The sequence below is a fragment of the Drosophila albomicans genome, chromosome 3, assembly GCF_009650485.2.
Source record: "Drosophila albomicans strain 15112-1751.03 chromosome 3, ASM965048v2, whole genome shotgun sequence".
Classification (NCBI taxonomy): Eukaryota; Metazoa; Arthropoda; class Insecta; order Diptera; family Drosophilidae; genus Drosophila; species Drosophila albomicans.
In genome coordinates this window covers 13090378-13111316 of record NC_047629.2, presented here as the reverse complement: position 1 = coordinate 13111316, position 20939 = coordinate 13090378, and the positions used below count along the sequence as shown (strand labels likewise).

At 41.0% G+C, this 20939-nt stretch overlaps 2 protein-coding genes across 2 annotated transcripts; one reads left to right on the top strand and one right to left on the bottom strand.

Annotated features, from left to right (window-relative positions):
- Positions 1–983: 983 nt before the first annotated feature.
- LOC117568669 (polycomb group protein Psc) lies at positions 984–19468 on the top strand. Its single transcript, XM_034249473.2, has 5 exons — positions 984–2291; positions 4960–5811; positions 8005–8095; positions 13689–13892; positions 15276–19468. Exons 2-5 carry the CDS (start codon positions 5022–5024, stop codon positions 18883–18885), a joined length of 4695 nt encoding a protein of 1564 aa, XP_034105364.1. The 5' UTR covers positions 984–2291; positions 4960–5021; the 3' UTR covers positions 18886–19468.
- On the bottom strand, positions 6593–8009 carry LOC127565458 (uncharacterized). Its single transcript, XM_052003967.1, has 3 exons — positions 7277–8009; positions 6956–7021; positions 6593–6892 (listed from the first exon to the last, which is right to left on the bottom strand). The coding sequence occupies exons 1-3, from the start codon at positions 7625–7627 to the stop codon at positions 6767–6769; spliced, it is 543 nt and encodes a 180-aa protein (XP_051859927.1). The 5' UTR covers positions 7628–8009; the 3' UTR covers positions 6593–6766.
- Positions 19469–20939: the final 1471 nt, after the last annotated feature.

Genomic DNA, 20939 nt, shown 5'->3' with positions numbered 1-20939 from the left:
TGATAATCTTAAGTATTTTAATAAATAAACATAAAAACAGTTCTCTAATACTGTGGACATCACTTTGTTTCTCCCGAATATACTCATGTTCTCAATTTTCGGGATTGCTGAGAATTATCTAATGAAATAAGTGTTTCGAATGTCCGGAAAAACTTAAATGTTGTTACTAGTGCTATGCTATGATTAATTAATTTTAAACGGACTAACATAATCTTCAAAACAAACTAATTCGTCAGCATTATTTCTATGTTCTTTATTATTAATGATAAAATCGCAAATCCCTTATCTTCTTTCGTTACAAAAAAATGCTTCTCCCTCTAATATTCTATGTACAAATTCGAGGCATAGAATTACGTTATGTACTTTCCACATTTCCTGAGTCGTCTAATTGGCGGTTTTTTGTTACCTGAGACACACATGAGAAGGAGAAGCCGAATAAATCCTGCAAATTATGAGGGGTAACACTGGCAACAACACAAGGAGAGTCGTTCCTTGAACATAAGCACCTGGGATTAATACGAGTTCCTTTTTTCCTTTTTTTGTCTTCCTATGTGTATATGCAATAAATGTAGCATGTGAGTATATATGAAGCCACCCTCGTTTTTATTTATTTACTTCGATATCAGCAACTCGAACCATATATTCACTTTATATACAGATCAAAGGTGTTTACTCATGTATCACATACACACATGAAAGCTGAAGGGCGCCCCTTACCAATTAAATTAAGTAAATACATAAAAACATACATACATCCACATCCATATGTATCTTTCCTACACTTTCGGTACATAAGCCAACCGACAGCCCTTCCTTTCACACAAATGCATGGAACGATAGCAAACAGCAACAGCAACTGCGGCAGCGACAGCGACAGAGCGTCGAAGAAGCAACAAAGAAACAGCAGGCACAGCCAAAGAGCCAAAAGGCAACGGCGGCAAACGCCAGACATCGCATGATATGTGCGCTCAGTGCAAAAGCAACTTCGAACGAGAGCGGTTCGTTACTCGGTCTGTCAGCGGCGAATGAGAAATACAAGTTGCCGTCGCGCCAAACACAACGCGTCGAGAGAGACCAACGCAAATAAAACACAGCGGCAGCAGTCGAACGAACCGAGCGAGCGAGCGTGCGTGTGTGTGTGTGTATGTATGCGAGAGCGAGTGCGCAGCATTTGCACGCCCAGTGAGAGTTTATGTGCGAGAGAGACGGCATTGTGGCAGCCACTGAGCGCGCAGTAGTCAAAAAGGAAAACGACAAAACTGGCAGCAGAGGGCAGGCAGTTGGCCGCCGTCCATGTAAATAGGCGTGTGCATATATGTGTGTGCAAGTAAATAAGAAGCAACGTCGTTTGCCCAAGCAGAGACGTCGACGTAGCAGAAGCAGCAAGAGCAGCGCTTGCTTCAGTTGTACGCGAAACGTTGAAGCGAACGGATGTGCACGCATTGTTTTGCCAGAATTTTGAAGTGATACAACTTAAGTAACGCAGTACATGGATTAAGTGTAATAATTAAACAATAAATTAAATAAAATACATATACATAATAATTGTGTATAAAAGAAAAGTAAAAGTTGAGCAACAAATTGTATATTTTGTATGCTAGAAATTTCCTTTGTGTCTCGTGTGACAAATGCCGAAACAACAACAACAGCGATAGAAGAAGAAGCAGCAGCAGTGAACAGGCTGCGCTTTATATACACAACGCGTCGTCTATGTAAACGTCGCAGTCGCTGCGTGCGTTAGCGTCAGCAGAGCGAGTGAGCGAGCGAACGAGAGTGTGTGTGTGCAGAAAACATAAAGCAAAGCATAATACACAATAAAGGTGCTCACGAAAGCAAATAACCAAAAGTGACAGCAGCAGCAGCGCTCGAGTTTCTGTACATGTGTGTGTGTGTGTGAGTGAAATGTGTTCGTGTTTGTGTTTGTTGGGAAACATCGCAGGCAAAAGCAAAGCGATGATGAAGAAGTAGAGGAGAAGTGGAGTAAAATAAAACGAAGCAAAGCAAACAGCTGAAACTGAAGCTGAAGCGCTGAAGAAAGAAAAGCAAAAAGAGAAAAATTGTTGAAAATCTAATTAAACCAAGCGAAGAATACACATGTGTGTGAGAGTGTATTGAAATTGTGAAAGTGTGCGTGAAATTATGCCAATAACTGCACTTTGGATTACAACAACAACTGCATCGCGTTTTGGATTACGTTTATCACATGCAGCAATTGGATTAAAACAATAACAACAACACAAAATGCCGCGCATTTTCTTGGATTAGCAGCAGCCAAAGAGAGAGAAAGAGAGGTAAGAAAGAAAGATGAGACCCAAATAACAACAAGAATAAATTTAATTTCAATTTCGAATGCATTTCGGTGAATTGCTCTCTTTTATGTGATTTTCCAACACTGTCACAGCCGGCGTGGACAGCGCACAGCTGTTGCGCGCTGCCGCGGCCCCAAAGAAAAGGGCCCTCTCTCTTCCCACACACACACACACACACACACACACACACACACACATGAAAACATACAAACAACAGTTGTGCTTGCAGGAAATCTAAGAAAAAGAAAACAAAAGCACGACAACAGAGTGAGTGGCAGCAACAGATTTATGCGCAGTGTAGATTGCGATTGGCAAAACGAACATTGCTCTCTCATGGAAAAAGTATATAGTATATACTTTGGTATATACTAAGTAAATGTATTTATGTATGTCTAGCGCAAAATACCAAGCATATTTGCAATTATATAAATGCACCGTTATCTCTCTCTTTCTTCTTGCTCTGCTTTTACTCAATGAAAGCAGTGGCAGTCTATGCGTGTGCATGTGTGTGTGTGTGATATTGGAGATAAAAACCGCGTCACTCTCTCACTCACCCTACACTTTTGCTACGCTGCATTCTTTCTTTCTACCTTTTTGGCCCTCGAGTAGCGCATTTCTACAGTCGCGCATGCCGCGCTTTGTTCACGTGAAATTCCGTTGCTTGCTTCACTGTTTTTTTTTTCTTTTCTTTTCATTTCATTTTTTTTATTATCCTTTTCATGTTTCGTACTCACTGTGTGTATGTGTTTTTTTTTTATTTGCGCGCTACTTCTTTACCCTCCGGTTTACCCTGTTCACCGTAGCCCAGAATGCGTTTGGGCATGGGAAAGGGTTAAGCTTGGGTTTGCTGGGGCCTCGCAAATTGTGTGTGTGTGCGCGTCCTCACTTAAATTTTATGTAAAAAGGATTTTAAAGCATTATTCGCTTGCTCCTGCATACATTTCATATTCATTCATATTTCCATTTTCTGCTGTGAGAGAACGAGATAGGTAGATGGAGAGAAAGGGACACCGAGAGAGTTCTCGTTGTTGTTGTTGCCGTTGGTCTAAAAAGTTTTGCGTAAAAGTTTTTTGTGTCGACTTTTTACTGGCGCGTTGATGCAAAAACAACTTGAAAATGTTTTCAAATACATTTCACATTCCATTCACACACAGCCCTCACTCTCAACGGCATTTTCATTTGCTCGAGCGTACATAACCCAAGTTATCTGGCTGTTAAACAATGGTTCCCATCCCATCCCCCCAACTTCCATCTCTAACTTCAGCCAGTCCCCAGAGTGTTGTCTCGCAGTCGTTCACATTCCCATGGCAACTATACTGAGGTACTTTTCGGAGGGCAGGCTTCAAGCATCCATTAACCATCGACAGATTGTGTATATATGCTCTATATGTATTTATTTAGTAGCCTCCCCCATATATACAATATTATTGTTATGGTCCTGAACAATTTGACTTTCAATTGACTCCCATTATATGGAATTATGAATATTACATGAGTTAGAGAAAGTCCAGTAAATGTTGTTATATCACATAACGATGGTAATTACTTATAATGATGCGCTCTTAGTGTATTTAATCAGCTTTTCTGCTAACAAATTAAAAAGTCCAAATTCAGCAGTTTCTGAAAGGCCAAAGACTTTTCCCAGAATTTTCGAGTTTTCATTGTGAGTTCCCTCAAAAAGAGTTCGAGTTTCTCAAGTGGAAATTGAAGATGTGTGTCGGAACTTGAGCTGAATTCATTGTGTGTGTTTGTGTGTTTGCATATTGTATGAATTCAGGATCAAACTCTGTAGAAGAGCAAGAGCGAGAGAAGCAGACAAAAGAATTCGATTGGCGCAGTGCTTTTGCTGCTATTTGCTTAACACTCTGTAGAGCTTAGCTGTGTTATGCCCAACAAATTGCAGGACCGAACGGTGCTTATTCATACCCTATAAACGGAGATGGTTGAAGGGTATATACGGTTTACTGTAAGGAGATACAAAATTTTACTATCAGTTGTTAAATTATGGAAATTAGTAAACATTGTAGATCAAAAAAATAAAATGTCGTATTTTTCAGTAAAAATACTACAAGTTACGTTATCATCATAATTAGCATTCTTTGCAGACTACAAAATAATCTTTAGTATTTTCAGTAAAACTCTTTCCATATTACAGTACACGGTATCTTCTAGTCTTATACAAGCACATGCTTTAACATTTTTCGTTTAGGGAGATACAAAATTTGCCTATCAAAGTTGTTAAATTATGGAAATTAGTAAACATTCCAAATTATAAAATAATCTTTAGTATTTTTAGTAAGAATACTACAAGTTATGTTATCATGATTAGCATACTTTACAGATTATAAAATATTTTTTAGTATTTTTAGTAAAAATACTGCAAGTTATGGTATCTTGATCTTGTTTTAACATTTTTCGATTTAGGAGATAACAAATTTGAATTTTTTTTTTAAATTATTTTAAATATCATATATTACACTTACAAAATAATCTTTAGTATTTTGAATAAAAATACTGCAAGTTATGGTATCATCATTCTACATTGCAGTACACGGTATCTGTTAGTCGTATATACTCACTTGTTTTAACATTTCTCGTTTGCATATTTAATGTTTACAATTTTTTCTTTGTTTCATTCGGTTTTTTGCAGAAATAAAAGCGAATTTAATGCGGCGTCTGTGACTGCTAGGTACTATTATTATTATTATTATTATGATGACGCCAGAGTCGAAGACAACAACAACAAAAGCAACACCAGCAGCAGCAACAACAACGCCAAATACAATGGCGCATACACAAAAGCCAGCAGCGACGTCAGCGTCGACTGCGCTGCAATTGTCAACGCTGGCAGCGGCTGCGAATGGGCAGACGGCTAAAACGAAGTCGTCTAAAAGCTTTGTCAGCAATGTGAATAACAACAACAACAACAACAATAATATAAATAATAATAATAACAACAACACAAGTAGCAAAAAGCAGGCGACAAATGTTGATAAAATGCAAATGCAAAAGCAGCTACAAAATGTGACGACAAACGGCGTTAAAGTAAAAAGTGAAAACACAACAAAAACAGCAGCCGGAACAACTGCTGCAAATGCAACTAATGCATTTACAACAACAGCAACAGCAGCAAAGGCTTTGCTGGAGAAAAAAAGCATAAAGAAAGAATCAACACCTCCAGCAACAACAGCAACAACAACAACATCGGCAGCCGAGGGCAACAGTTCATCATCAGCCTCGTCATGTTCATCGACATCGTCATCGGCATGGTCGACAACCAACTCGGAGGATGCATGCAGCAGCAACGGTGGCGCCTCAGCGGATGAGGAGCCCACAACCGCAGAAGAGGCGCCGGCAGCAACAACTACAACGTCGACGACGTCGCTGATGATGACAACGCCACGCCCCGTGCTTCTAACTGCCGTCAATCCGCATATAATCTGCCACTTGTGCCAGGGGTATCTGATCAATGCGACGACCATCGTGGAATGTTTGCACTCGTGTAAGTACAGCCTTTCCCTTTCCCTTTGTTGTTCCCCAACTTGCCACTCAGCACTTGCCTCGCGACTAATTAGAAAACTGGCAAAAGTGCCACCGCCCCTCACTCCCTCTCTCTGTTTCTCCGCCTGGTCTGCAGATGCTGCCTGGCGATAAGTTAATGGCCAACATTAATGAGCCTTTGCCTTTGCCTTTTGCATATGCCCCATCAACCGAACAGAGATGAGCAGCATCAGAGCGAGACAGCGACAGTTAGCGCTGAGGAGGAGGGGGGAGAGAATGACAAGAGATATATGGTACATACATATGTCAGACTAAATAATTACAAATGGTTTCTGCTAGGGGATACAGGTTAATAACTACTGAACCATAAATCAAACAACATTTTCAAGTCGAACCCAAACCCGAACTTGCAACAAGTCTCTCCTGGTCATGCCACGACTCTCTATCCCCCCCCCCCCCCCCCCACTCTTCTCTCTCTAGTCGCAATGGGAGAAAAGCGAAAACCCAAACTAGAATGTTGAAAAACATTGCGAAGCTTTCACAGAAATTCGCTACTTCAATTTCCGGTGTATTTCGTTTAGTTTTTAGCACACAGCATAAAATACAAAATCTGTAAGTCTCTGCAGGCGCAGCCAACTTAATGCGGCATGAAAAACCTCGTTAGGGTTGCCAGATTGCTGCAAGTTTGAAAAAAGCCATAAATCGCGAGTACGTGAAGTTTTTCTTTAAAATGGTATTTTATCCCACACTTCAATTAATTTATAATAAATAATGGCTAAAGAAAAATGCAATTTGAACACTTGAGCTTTTCATTTGCGACATTTTGCCACATTGCTGCTGTTGACAGTTGGTTTGAATGGAGGAAAAACCACTAGAAATCAGCAATTAGTCAAAGCTTTCCTTTGATTCTGTGGCCAATTCGCAAATTAGAGAGCATTTCCAATCGATTGTGATGGCTAATCACAGCCCCAGGCGTCAGACAGACAGAGAAAGAGAGGAAGACGGAAAGACGGACGCATAGAGTAATAGACGCCGCCATTAGCTGAAATGGGGCAGTTGGAGTCGAGTCGATTCGAGTAAATCTGGAAAGCAATGTGTCGATGACATTCATTTGGTTCGAGCCTCATTTAAATCTGTTGTCAGACCGACATATCACTTGTTCCCATGCTCCAATCCTGGCCAGAGTCCGCCTGGGAGTTGTAGTCGTTCATCTGTAAATCGTGAATTGGAATTGGAACGAGAAAAAGAGCGAGAGGGAGAGCGGAGAGTTGATGGCGTCAGCAGAACTCGTAAATGGATGGCAGCAACAGCTGTTGGATTCGGTTCAGTTGCGTACTTTGTTGCATACTCGAGGCCATTTGGCCAACAGCTCGCCCATCATCCAACATCACAGCATCCCACCAGGCCACTACTCCGTCACCCCCTCTAGCAACCCAAACCACCCAACCAAGCAGCCAACCACACACCCAGCATACGCTCCAGTTGGTTCTGCGCTCGGGATGTTGTCCCTGGTCCCTGCTCCCTGTTTTGCCCTGCTTTCCTCTCCCTTCCTTTTTTTTTGTATTTTTTTTTCTCTGCTTTCCTGACAGACAAGCGTAACAGGCGAACCGAATGTGATTCCCCCCGGCGTATCCCGGCTCTGAGTCTAGTCTGGGTTGCCCGTTGCCGTTGCCCGTTGCCGTTGCCCGTTGCGGAGTCCGTCCATGTTCCTGTCGCCTGGCTTGACAGTTGCACAGGACGGGACAGCAACCAGACACTGGCATTGACATTAAAGTCAAAACAACTTTTTCCTTCTTCTTCTCGTGTTTTTGGAGCATTTTCGTTTTGGCCCGTGGGTGGTTTCTGCTCTGAATTCAATGTCTCTCTTTTTCTCCCTTTCCCTGGTTGCTGTTATTTCGCTTTTGCGGAAAGTCAGAGGGCGGAGGAATAAGCCCTGTTGTTGCATTTGTAAAAGAGAGTCTGTATGAGTTTTGGGATTGGCGTGCGTTTCGCTTGGGGAATTATTTTTCAGGGTTTTACATAAATTTGAATCATATCAATTTGTGAGGTGGCAAAAAGGGGTAAACAAAAAAGAAAAGAACACACAAGTTGTATACAAATCTGAGCTACGTCTCCTCTCTCTATCGATACGTTTTTCCTAAAAGGTATTTGCACATTTTATAACCGAATTTCGCAATCTCTTTATCGTTTGCAGTTTGCCACAGTTGCCTCATCAATCACCTGCGGAAGGAGCGCTATTGTCCACGCTGCGAGATGGTCATCAACAACGCCAAGCCGAACATCAAGTAAGTAAATCGCAAATATTCGAGTAGAAAAACGTAAAAGAGGGTCACAGATGGAGCGACAGCTCAAGTCAAGGAAAGACTGTCACTGACAACTGCAATTAGGATTTGATATTAGACACTGTGGAGCACTTGAGGACTTGAGATGAGGATTCCTTGTCATTTGTCAGTTGAGTGAATGACGAAAAAAAAAAACGCCCCTCATACGGTTACGCATCATTTTCCCTGACAACTTGTCTATCAATTGATGCAAAGTTGTTACATAAACTTGTTGTGCGGAGATAATTCTCTTGCTTGGCTAAATAAAGTGTTCCATTCCACGTTGCTATGGAATGTGTGAAGTAAGTGGCATGGCTTGCTTAGAACAGAGGTTAGTTAATTGTAAGTTATTGTACAAACTTGCAATTAGGCTTGTGCCGCTTGTTAATTAAATGTGGTGTTTCATTCCAAACGTTCCTGCCTGTAATTTATAAATTACATTACTTAGTCAGTATAGTTCTACATTAGTTTGTTGTAAAATGTATATAATTTGACTAAGTGTTTCATTCCAAACGTTCCTGACTTCAGATAGTTATTTATTAAAGCGAATGTTTCATTACCAAATTCCTTCAGAAAGCACATTGCTTTATCATCTGAATTCTACAATAGTGTGTTGTAAAATTTAAGTAATTTTATTAAGTGTTTCATTCCAAACGTTCCTGGCTTCAGATATCCATTTATTGAAGAGCCTGTTTCATTCCCAAATTCCTCCAGCAAGTCACTTTGTTTTATCATCTTAATTCTACATTAGTTTGTTGTACATTTTAAAAAATTTCACTAAGTGTTTCATTCCAAACGTTCCCGACTGTCATTTCTTAATTCTTCTAGCGAGTCACATTGCTTTATCAGTTGGTTGTTGTAAAATTTACATATTTCTACTGAATGTTTCATTCCAATTCAGGAATCTGTTTAAATTTCTTTAGCTCTTGGTCATCTCAATTCTAATTTTTTGTTACGCATCATTTTCCCTGACAACTTGTCTATCAATTGATGCAAAGTTGTTACATAAACTTGTTGTGCGGAGATAATTCTCTTGCTTGGCTAAATAAAGTGTTCCATTCCACGTTGCTATGGAATGTGTGAAGTAAGTGCTATGGCTTGCTTAGAACAGAGGTTAGTTAATTGTAAGTTATTGTACAAACTTGCAATTAGGCTTGTGCCGCTTGTTAATTAAATGTGGTGTTTCATTCCAAACGTTCCTGCCTGTAATTTATAAATTACATTACTTAGTCAGTATAGTTCTACATTAGTTTGTTGTAAAATGTATATAATTTGACTAAGTGTTTCATTCCAAACGTTCCTGACTTCAGATAGTTATTTATTAAAGCGAATGTTTCATTACCAAATTCCTTCAGAAAGCACATTGCTTTATCATCTGAATTCTACAATAGTGTGTTGTAAAATTTAAGTAATTTTATTAAGTGTTTCATTCCAAACGTTCCTGGCTTCAGATATCCATTTATTGAAGAGCCTGTTTCATTCCCAAATTCCTCCAGCAAGTCACTTTGTTTTATCATCTTAGTTCTACATTAGTTTGTTGTACATTTTAAAAAATTTCACTAAGTGTTTCATTCCAAACGTTCCCGACTGTCATTTCTTAATTCTTCTAGCGAGTCACATTGCTTTATCAGTTGGTTGTTGTAAAATTTACATATTTCTACTGAATGTTTCATTCCAATTCAGGAATCTGTTTAAATTTCTTTAGCTCTTGGTCATCTCAATTCTAATTTTTTGTTTGCTAAATTTACATATTTTAATTGAAAGTTTCAATTCCAAAAATAATTAAATGTGTTTATACAAGACGGTGTTTGTTCCTAGCAATTCTTTCTTATTAGTATTCATAAATATGCTTTTAAAAAGAAGAGTTTGTCTGGCGGCTTCAAAGCAAGTGACTTCATTTCGAACTAAGTAAATATTTTGTTTCACTCGCAAGTTCCACTTCCATGCATTTCGTATGACACTTTAAAATGCGCATAAACATTAAGCATATTGAAACTGTTTTGATGTTGACAAGCTGGCCAATTGACACTTTCAACCAAAGACGACAGTTGACGACCCTTTTTAGCCCAACACAAGTAAGCAAACAAGTTAACTTGTGTCCAAAGCGGGAACTTCCATTTTTGGCTGCTTCCAAAGTTGTTGTTGCTGCTGTCTTTTATGCATTTGCCAAGTTGTGTTCGCTTAAATTTCAGCGAGTCGCGATGTCCAAAAAACTCTCTACCCACAAAAGGTGAGACACTCTCAGCAAAAGGGTCTCTGATTGTCTCTCTGTGTGTGTAAGTGTGTGTGTGTGTGTGCCTGGCTTTTGTGAAGTGTTTCCAGCTGCTGCTGCTGCTGTTGTCAGTTGCCGGTTGCTGGTTGCCGGTTTGCTGATTGCCGTCGGCGAAACTGAGCACAAGACCCGCCCGTTAATTATCTCTGGCGTTTTTCGATTTGCTTTTCTTGGAACTGCGTTTGCAAAGTTTCCGTTTTTATTTCGTTGTTTCGTTGTTTTTTTTTTGTTTTCTTTATCAATGAGATATTAAAACATGGCCGGCGACAAGTCCAGTTTTGAGTTCTCTTTTTTTTATGCAACGAAAATCGGTCATAAAAGAAAATGAATAAATAAACAGAGTGCTGTCTCGTCTTTTGTTAACAATTTTCGGTTTCCTTCTTGTTTTTTTGGGTTTTAACAATAAACTTTTGCAATAAATTTAATTGGAGACGAGACCGGGAATTCAACTCGACTCTTGTGTCTGTCTGCCACGTACAAAAAGCACTTGTCTCTCTCTCGTCGCACTTCGCATAGTTCTTCTGCTGACTTCACACCAATTGCCCTCGCGGCTTTAGCTTTGGCCCCCCACGAAAAAGGTTCATTCATTGCAGGTCGCCTGTTGTGTGTCTGACTCTCTTTTGCCTTAGCTAGCTATCACTGAATTTGTAGTCGGATTCATTATCTTTTTGTGTGCAGCCAACGAGATTACAACCTGACTCGCAGCAGCATCAACAATTTGGACGTGGTGTGGGTCTAACGATTTGTATAATAGCACGACAGCAGGGGGTGGCAACCCTGGCAGCGGGTGGTTGCTGTGTCGCTGAGCTAAAAGTGCTGCAAGTGCCATTAAAGCTGTACCTTAAATTGATTCGTCTTTGCTCGTTCGTTCATTCGTTCGCTCGTCACGAACGTGTTTTTCATTAGAGACGTGCGTCAGATAAATAGACAGCAAAACAGCGTAACACCCGGATAGGCAGGGCCACAAAAGTTTGGGAGACACACGAACATAAAAAAAGTGGCCAAATATTTGGCAGGCATCAAATAAAGTTCACCACAGACGTCAGCATCCAACTTCAATTCAAGGTGCGTTTCTCCCTTCTCAATCCCCAGTCTCCTCTCGCAATTGATGCCCCCAAACATTTAGCCAAGTTTTCAGCCTTCTGCCTAACCACAATTACCACACTGTGAAACTTCTGCGGCTGCTTCACTGCGCACACGGACGTCGAAGTCCTGCCAAAAATCTATCCCAACTAAACTTGCTAAAGTTAACAGTTTTCCCCAAACCACCGAGGGTTGGGCACTGAGATAACTAGGAAACTCTACTCTAACGTGAGGGGGGAAACAATCACAGAACCAATTCGACGAAAATAACGTTGGGTTCATTCAACCTCTGACATTGCTTTGCTTTAATCTAAACTTCTCTTAAATGATGCCGTCTGTCCATTTGTGATTCAATTTCGCTAAGCTTCTATACAAATATTAACAATTTGTTGTGCTGCCAATTACGGCTGCAAAAAGAGCTTTGAAAGTGACAATAATTGTTGAAAACGAGCCTCAGCTCTTTAATTTTACTTAAAAGTATTTACTGCAAAGTGATTTTCTTTTAGTAAATTCAATTTTGTTGAGATAATCATGTTTTAATGCCATTTTCCATAAGTGAAATGTCATATTTCATGAGATATTAATGTTTTAAAATCATTTCCAATAAGTCAAACATGTTATTTCATTTTAATTTTAATGAAATATTTGCCGAATACCGATTTTCACTTTTAAATTTGAGTTTCATTGAGAAAATACATTTTTGTTCGAAATATAATATTAAACATTGTATGTCATTTTCTACAACTAAACTATGCATTTTAATTTAAAATTTTGTAGAAACAACAAGAATTGAGATACTTTGAGAAACTTGAAAAAGTTTGGAAATTGTGTAAAATATTTTGTAAATTAAATCAACAAATTGCTTGAATCCAGCAATAATTTACTTTCTTTTGTTGCACTCGTTATTTTGTTATTTTAATGATTTGTTATAATCTTTTTATTGTAATTTCCATAAGTAAAATGTATATTTTATTTGTTAATATTGTAAAAATAGCAAATCCGATCATTTAAAAGCTATTTTTGCCAAATTTGGAAATTGCGTAAAATATTTTATAAATGAATTCTCAACATATTTTGTGAATCCAACAATTCTTTACCGTTTTTTCTTCTATTTTTAATGATTCGTCTTGTTTTCTAATAGTAATTTCCACAATTAAATCATACATTTAAAATTTAGTTTTGTAAAAACATCAACTAAAACATTTTCAAAGGTATTTTTCAAAAATGTTGAAATTGTGATTACAAAAAGTCTTAATTTATTTATGTTATTCAATGCATTTCGTCTTTGTTTTGCTTTGTAAGACTGCACTTCGGTCTAGATGTTTATAAGAGATTGTAAATATGATAACTTTGCTTGAAGAGCATGCGAAATTTTAATCCAATCAAGATCATCACAATGATTGAAATGCTTTAAAAAATGTTTTTCTGCTCTGAACTCTTTCGTTTGCTGTTGTTGTTGGGTAGGAAATTGATGTCTCGCTCGCTTGCTGCCTCCTTCATCTTTCTCATCTGCGCGACTTCTTTTTATTTTTCGCTATTCCTTTTGCTTTTCTTTTCTTTTGTTCTCTCTGTTCAATTCTTTTCAATTCTCTTCGAAATGATTGAAGCGAGGCGGCTGCGTCTGTAAATTTCTGTGAAATGCGACTTAATGCGAGTTCCTGTACAACGAACAGCGAACAGCAAAGCAACCACTAAATTTAAGGGGCAGCAACAGCTCAGCGCATGCCACACATTAAATGTTGTTGCTGTGGTTGTTGTTGTTGCTGCTGTTGTTGTTGCTGTCTTTGGCGTTTGTTGCGTGCCATTCAAGCAATTGCATCTGCCGTCTAATTTGTACTTTTTTTCTACACCCAATGTGTGTGTGTAGTGTGTGTGTGTGCGTGTACTGTGTGTGTGTGTGTCTTTTGTGGGTCGTTGTGCGCTCATTTCCGCGCCAAGGAAGTGACTGTCCCTTCTAGCTGCTGACTTCTTATTTTGACTAATTTTCCCGCTTTCCAGTACTACACACAACAACAAAAAAACCATGCTCAAGACAATGACGCAGCCGTCTCCCTATGTCTGTGTGTGTGTCTTTTCCATTTCACTGAGCACACACATGTCTCTTGTCTCATGTTTTATACGTCTCCCTCAGGCTAGAGCGTATTATGCAACACCTCAACTAACCGATCTCTCTCTCTTTATTTTTCTCTCTTTCTTCTCTAGATCGGATACCACATTGCAGGCTATTGTGTATAAACTCGTGCCAGGTCTCTACGAACGGGAGCTAATGCGCAAACGCGCCTTCTACAAGGATCGTCCACAGGAGGCGGCCTTGGCCACGCCCGAACAGCGTGGCGATGACACCGAGCATCTAATCTTCAGTCCCTCCGATGATATGTCGCTGTCGCTTGAATTTGCCGAACTTGGGTAAGTCTCTATGAATCTTTGAAGAATTTACTAGAAATTAAGTACAGCAAAGTTAGGAAAAGTAATAATAAGAAACAATAATAATAATGTAATGTAAAAAGTATACAAAATAATAAAAATAATAATAATATAATATAAAAAATCTAAATAATAATAAAAATAAATGTAATATAATATATAAAGTACAAAAAATAATAAAAAGAATAATAATATAATATAAAAAGTATAAAAAAAATAATAATAATAATGAGCAATACATAATGATAATAAGACATAAAAAAATCAAAAGAGAAAACAAATTAAATAAAGGGTAAAAATTAATGAGCGATTTATCATAGAAAAAAGATACATAGGGAAAGAACATAGGGAAATTATTAAAGAAGAAGAAGAATGATAGAATATTTAAGGGTTAAAGAATAAGTTTCATCTGAAATTGATTATATATACTAGAACATCAGTTAATATGCCCAATAATAATAATAATATAATATAAAAAGTATAAATAATAAAAATAATAATAAAAAACAATACATCATGATAAAATGACATACAAATATCAAAAGAGAAAACAAATTAAATAATAGGTAGAAAATTAAAGAGCGATTTATCATAAAAAAAACATACATAGGGAAAGAACATAGGGAAATTATTATAGAACAATAATACTTTATCAATTTTTAAGGGTTAGAAGAGCAAGTTCTCTCTGAAATTTGTTATATAAATAATATAAATAAATAAATAATAAAAATAATAATAAAAAACAATACATCATGATAAAAGGACATACAAGTATCAAAAGAGAAAACAAATTAAATAATAGGTAGAAAATTAAAGAGCGATTTATCATAAAAAAACATACATACATAGGGAAGCAACTTAGGGAAATTATTAAAGAACAATAATACTCTATCAATTTTTAAGGGTTAGAAGAGTAAGTTCTCTCTGAAATTTGTTATATATTAAAAAATATCAGTAAATATTCCCAAAAAATTCGAAATGCCAGTTAAAATCGAAATCATAAAGGACGGAAGCGGAGGGGTTAAAATTACGGAAATTTATGAAACACTCTAAAACCAAATTCAATTGAAAGCAAAGCTAAAATAGACTTTAAAAGGAAGCTGGCATTAAGCCATGGTAAAATCTGGTTGGTTGTTAAACGCATAAATTATGATTTTTCCCATAAGCCAAAGAGGGTTGTAAAATATTCAAATGAACAGGGAAACCTCTATGAATGATGTCAAATGCATGTAAAAACCGGTTTAATTGGAAATTTGGTGTGCACAATATGAAGAGTTTTTCAAGCTTTTGAATAAGTTGTAAAAATGGAGGAAAAAACTTGGATTGTAACAACTTTTAATGTTCAATTTCTTTCTTTACTTTCAGCGAATTGAATGCCGAATCCGAATTGGAATTCGGGGACACGCTCCGTCCACGTTATTTGCAGTGTCCGGCGATGTGTCGAGTGAGTCACCTGAAGAAGTTCGTCTACGACAAGTTCGAGATTGATCCGCAACGCTTCAGCATTGATCTCATGTACAAGGTGAAGACAATTGTGCTGTTGGACTATTACACGCTCATGGATATCGCTTACATTTACACGTGGAAGCGGGATGCACCGATGCGCTTCTATTTCCGCGTTTACGAATCACCGCAACCTTTGGTTAAGCCACAGCCACCCATGAAACCCCAAGTTGCAGCAGCTCCAGCTCCAGTTGCAGCTTCAGTTGTTGCTTCAGTTGCTGCCCCGTTGCCTGCAGTGCCACTGAAGCAGGAAGCAGCGCCAGTAACTCCCGCAGCAACTCCCGCTCCCATTCTACCCGCCATCAAAGCTCCTTCGCCACCAGCTCCGCGCATTAAGTTGGAACAACCCTCAATGCCATCGCAGCCTCAGGAGGAATTCCGTGTGACACCCAAGCTGAGTTCCCCCACAGAACCTTCCCTTAAGCTGGTCATCAATCGCAATGTGCTGGAGAAGCACGAGAAAACGCATCATTCCCCTACCACAAAGAGCAGCGCCAAGAGTTTGCCCTCGCCCACGGCCAACAAGGAGGAGCCCAACATCAAGCTAAAGATCGATCTGTCCAAGCAGAACAGCGTGACCATCATCAACATGTCCGATCCGGATCGCAAAGAGATTGTCAAGCCGCTAAAACCCGAAAAGGAATCCCGTTCCAAGAGCAAAAAGGACAAGGACGGCAGCCCGAAGTCCTCGAGCAGCGAACGCAAACGCAAGAGTCCCAGTCCACTGACAGTGCCTCCTCTGACCATCCGCACCGAGCGCATTCTCAGTCCCAATGGCATGGGAACTGTGCTCAGTCCGCGAGTTACGAGCGGCGCCTGTGTCGAGGATCCCAAGTCGGAGTTCCTCAAATCGTTTGCTTTGACACCCATCAAAGTCAAAGTGGAATCTCCCGAAAAGAGCGCCACACTCAATGGCAACAACGGAGCACAACCCGCCAGCAACAACAACAACAAGTCAAAGAGTCACCTGGACGACAGCATGCTCATGAAGCCGCCTAGTGCGATGCCACCCAAGTCGATAGCCTCCTCGAAGCGCAAGAGCAAAGAGCCCATCAAGGCGGTCTCGAAGAAGCCAAAACTTTCCCCGCCACTGCCTCGCGAGGACTTTAAGATACGCCTGCCCATGCCAGCTGGTAATTCACCTTCGCCAGCTGCCGACAAACCGCTGATGCCGCCACCAACCGCCAAGGCTCCGATTGCTGCGGCACGCCACAAGGCGCAACAACAGCAGCAACAGTCGCCAGTGTTGCCACAGTTCACGCCGCCAGCGCCGTTGCATCATCAGGGACTACAGATGGCAGCTCCGGGTAATCGAACGCCGATTGCCAAACGCTATCAGCCCATTCTGCCAAAGGCAGCGCGTCCCAATCCGTTTGCCAACATTCCCAGCGATGTGAATCGACTCCTGAAGGATGCGGGCACCGAGATCAAGAGCATTGGTGGCGGCGCAACCTCGCAACCGAAACCTCATGTCTACGGTCCGAAGATGTCGCAGGAACACAAGATGGGTCCCCCAGCGTTGCCCCCAACAGCTCCCAATGCAGCCAAGACCAACAGCAACAGCAACCACAACAACAACAATCACAGCAGCAACAACAACTCGACGCACAACGGCAACAACAACAACAAGTCAAACAACTATTTGAATCTAGCGCTGTTCAATGCCAGCAAGTCGAAGGGCAAAGAGGCGCCACCGGGTTGCCGCACGCCCATGTACACGCCCAACTCGCCCATCTATTCGCCCAGCTCGCCGCAGTACGTGCCCAACTACAACATACCCACGATGCCCACCTACAAGTACACGCCCAAGCCAAGCTCCACAACAGCAGCGTCGAATGCCAGCAACTATCTGCAGAGCATGCTGAATGGCTCAGCATCGGTTGGCGGCGGTGGCGGAGGTCTTTTCCCCTCACCCCCCACCAAATCGGATCAGAACATAAATCCTGCCAAGCCAACGCAGCAGCAACAGCAACGTAGTGCAAGTCCTTGCGGTGGCGAAGATGCGCCCGAGAAGCAACAGGTGAAGGTAAAGTCGCTCCTCAACTCGTGCAACATCAATATTCCCTCCTCGCTGTCCATCACGATTTCACGTGACAATGGCGATGCCTCGTCACCCAACAGTGGTGTGCACTCCAAGCACAAGAGTCCGGTGAACAATTACATTGAGATTGTTAAGCTGCCCGATCAGCCAGCGCCCGCTGCCGAAGCGAAACAGGAGATGGGAAAGCCCGTTAAGCTGCCAGCACCGCCCAGCAAGACGATACCATCGCCACAGCATTTATTGGCACGTATGACACCGCCACAGCAATTACCAACAGCTGTCGCAGCTGCTGCTGCTGCTGTGCCACGTGTCATCACGCCGCCCAAGACGTCGCCCGGTGCTGGTGCGCCAGTTAATCCGCCGTTGAAACCCGTGTTGCAGCCACAGCAGGCGGACAAGAAAACGCCCAGTCCGGAGAAACGCAGCGCGGGTGTCGCTCAAGGCAGCCACTCGCCCAACTCCAGCGAGAACAAGTCACCGAAATCAGCTCAAGCTGGTGCGGGAGTTGGACAAGCTGCTGGCGCACTCGGTGATCCCGCAGCCAAAAAGTTTCGTCCCATCCTGCCGCGTCAGAATGCCGCCAATGAACTGGCACCGAAGCTACCCAACGTGTTGCCTCCCGCCTACAACTTTGCGCCCAATCTGGCAGCCAGCAAGAAGGTGCCCGCTAGCAAAAAGTCCCCCACCGGAGGTAATGGAACAGCCGCCAAGCTCAGCAATGGCAATCAGGCGCTGTCTAAGATGACTTCACCTCCCAAAGTGTCGCCAGGTGGCAAGAAGCAGGCGAACAACAGCAACAAGCAGCCAACACCGCCACCGCAATCAGTTGTGCCGAGCTCAAAAATGGGTCCGCCAGCCCCGCATCCGCATCTCTCGGCACCGCTGAGCATTGCCTCGAGTGCCGCTGTCGCCGCTGCGGCCAATCAGCTGGACCTGAGCAACTTCCTCAAGGAGAATCTAATGCGCGCCCAGGTGGCTCAAGCACAAGCTCAGGCGCAGGCACAAGCTCAGGCTCAGGCCCAAGCCCAGGCTCAAGCTCAGGCGCAGGTGGCACAGCTGTACAACTTGGCATCTTCGCCCATGTACAACTATCAGCAGGCGATGTTCATGGAGCAACTGTCGCGTATTCAACGCGCCGGCAACGAGGTCTTCAACGATTATCTGCAGAAGCTGAAGAGTGCAGCGGCCGGAGGCGAAGCGTCGGGTGGGGAACACAAACCCGTGATGCCCATGCTGCCCACCGTCACGCTGCCTAGTCCCGGTGGCCCCGTTGCCCCCGTCGCAGTGGCCGCAAGTCCAAAGACCTCGCCGCTAGCCGGTGGCAAACTGACGCCAGCCGCCACTCCGGGCGCGTTGACCAAAAACAATGCGAGTCCGAGGCCACAGGCGGCTGCCACGACAAATGGACTGCCCCTGGCCAAGAGCAAGTGAAGTGCGGCACCCAAACAACCAACAAAGCAACCACCCACCAGTTGTTATCAACCCGAGCCACCCTTAAGCTTAGCGAAGTGAATGCGTCGCGGCTTCAAAGCGAAGGCCGTGCTCTAAAGGCACTAATTAATATTTAAAGACCTTCTTTTTGTTCGTTCTGCTTCGTTACTCGTTTTTCTCGTTTTGTACAAAAAACTTTAACACAAAAATTAAGGCATTCAAAAGCTGTACATATAAATGTATTATTAAATTATACACAAAAAATATTCATAGATATTTTATATACATAGTCGATATATGAAGACAACGATTCAGAATCAATATGCTTAAGTATTTGTATACCAACAATGTAATTTTTAAATTCAAACAACTGCTAAGCACATGAAAATTGCATTGCAATGAAAGCTCCAGCTGTAGCACGTAAATACGTAAAATGATAATAAATTGAAGAGCTTTGAAAGCACATGGCACAAAGCTCTTCTCCATTCGAAATAAGTTAGTAATTAAGCTGTCGATTAAGTTCATTACATACGATATAAGTGTAAAAAGCGTTTTTCTACCACATAACCGAAAATAATCGATAAATAAAATTATTTATATTCAATGTAAACATTTAAAAATTGGCTTACTTTAATTCTTAGCAGGGAAAAAGTTAATGCCAATCAATGCTGGCCAATCGACCAGCTGGCCATCGAGGGGTCACAAGGTCAATGCATCACATCACATCGCATCGAAGGTCGTCCCTTTTTTTTTGGACGTCCCTAATCCCGCTGAGCGACCCTTTGTGGTGTCGCGCTGCTCATTGTCGCGTCTGAGCAGAAATGAAAAATGCCCAAGACAAAAAGCAAATAAAAGATTACGGGACACTCTCGGAGGAATCTTCTTCGGTATTCGGTATTCAGTTTTCAGTTTTCCGTTTGGTTTCGCTTCGGTTTTTCGCCTGACTGACATCTTTTGGGTTCGAAATTCAATGAAAATCATTGCAAATCCATTGCCTTTTATCCTTTGGCCATTCTTTTCCTTGTTTTTCCTTTTTCTTTTCCTTTTATTTTTTTTCTTATGCTTTACGCTATCGAAAATTGGCAATTTTCGCAAAAGGAATGAGTCCCAAAAGACAACGCAGGCAGGCACACACAGACAGAGAGATACTTCTAATGAGCTGCTGTTCGTCCAGCCCTCGGAAAAGTGGAAAAACGGAAACAGCGGGTAGAAGTAAACGAAGAGTATCTTGATAGGCGTAGTGTTTGAGGGGTGGATTAGGTGCGAATTGCTTTAACGGCGCTGCAGATTTCGCAAGTAGATTTATGGCCTAACCAATAACTATTAGTGTTAAAAGAAGATAATGTTGGCTGGACTGTAAAATACCCTGTGTTTTTGAATACATTTATTTGTTTTCCAATGGGAATAAATTCTTTTAAATTTGAATAATAATGATAATACATTTCCTGAATGAATTGAGAAAGGATTGTACTTTAGCAATCATTCGCTATTTTGTTGTTTCACACCCTGAACCTGTTTGAAAACCACGAAACAAAAAAAAACCCTTATCACAGAACTTTTTAATACACATATGTATCCGGGGTTAGAGTAACATAATTCAATTGCACACTGGAGACTTTGAGATATGGCTTTAAATTTACAATGTTCAGGGTGGCAAAGTTTAGAAAAATGATTTTGTAAATATTTATACAGGGTATGGATATGCAATGTAACAAATATCAAATTGGACTTTATACATTTAAGTAAATAGACATTTTCATATCCTTTTCAAGGCCTTTGAAAATGGTGTTGAATTTCGAGCTGTCTGCGTGATATATTTATGGAAACTCCAACTTGGGGTGCGTTTTTCTTAGATGCCAACCAAGTGAAAATTTTAATCAGCTGATCGGGGTTTACATTTTTGTTTACTATAGGCAAAGAAATAAATAAAAAGCTAACATAGGAAGAGTTGCAAAAAAACAAAAAAAAAAACAAGTAACAAGTAAACAAGAAATCTACGGTCGAGTATGCTCGGCTGTGAGATACTCGCTAACCATTTTGAATAAAATCAAAAC

Coding starts and splice junctions, on each gene's coding strand:
- LOC117568669 (XM_034249473.2), top strand. CDS start 5,022: ATGATGACGCCAGAGTCGAAGACAACAACAACAAAAGCAACACCAGCA. Junction 8,096..13,688: donor AACGCCAAGCCGAACATCAA/GTAAGTAAATCG, acceptor TTTCTTCTCTAG/ATCGGATACCACATTGCAGG. Junction 13,893..15,275: donor CTTGAATTTGCCGAACTTGG/GTAAGTCTCTAT, acceptor CTTTACTTTCAG/CGAATTGAATGCCGAATCCG.
- LOC127565458 (XM_052003967.1), bottom strand. CDS start 7,627: ATGCTCCAAAAACACGAGAAGAAGAAGGAAAAAGTTGTTTTGACTTTA. Junction 7,022..7,276: donor CCAACTGGAGCGTATGCTGG/GTGTGTGGTTGG, acceptor CACGATTTACAG/ATGAACGACTACAACTCCCA. Junction 6,893..6,955: donor TGGGAACAAGTGATATGTCG/GTCTGACAACAG, acceptor ATTGCTTTCCAG/ATTTACTCGAATCGACTCGA.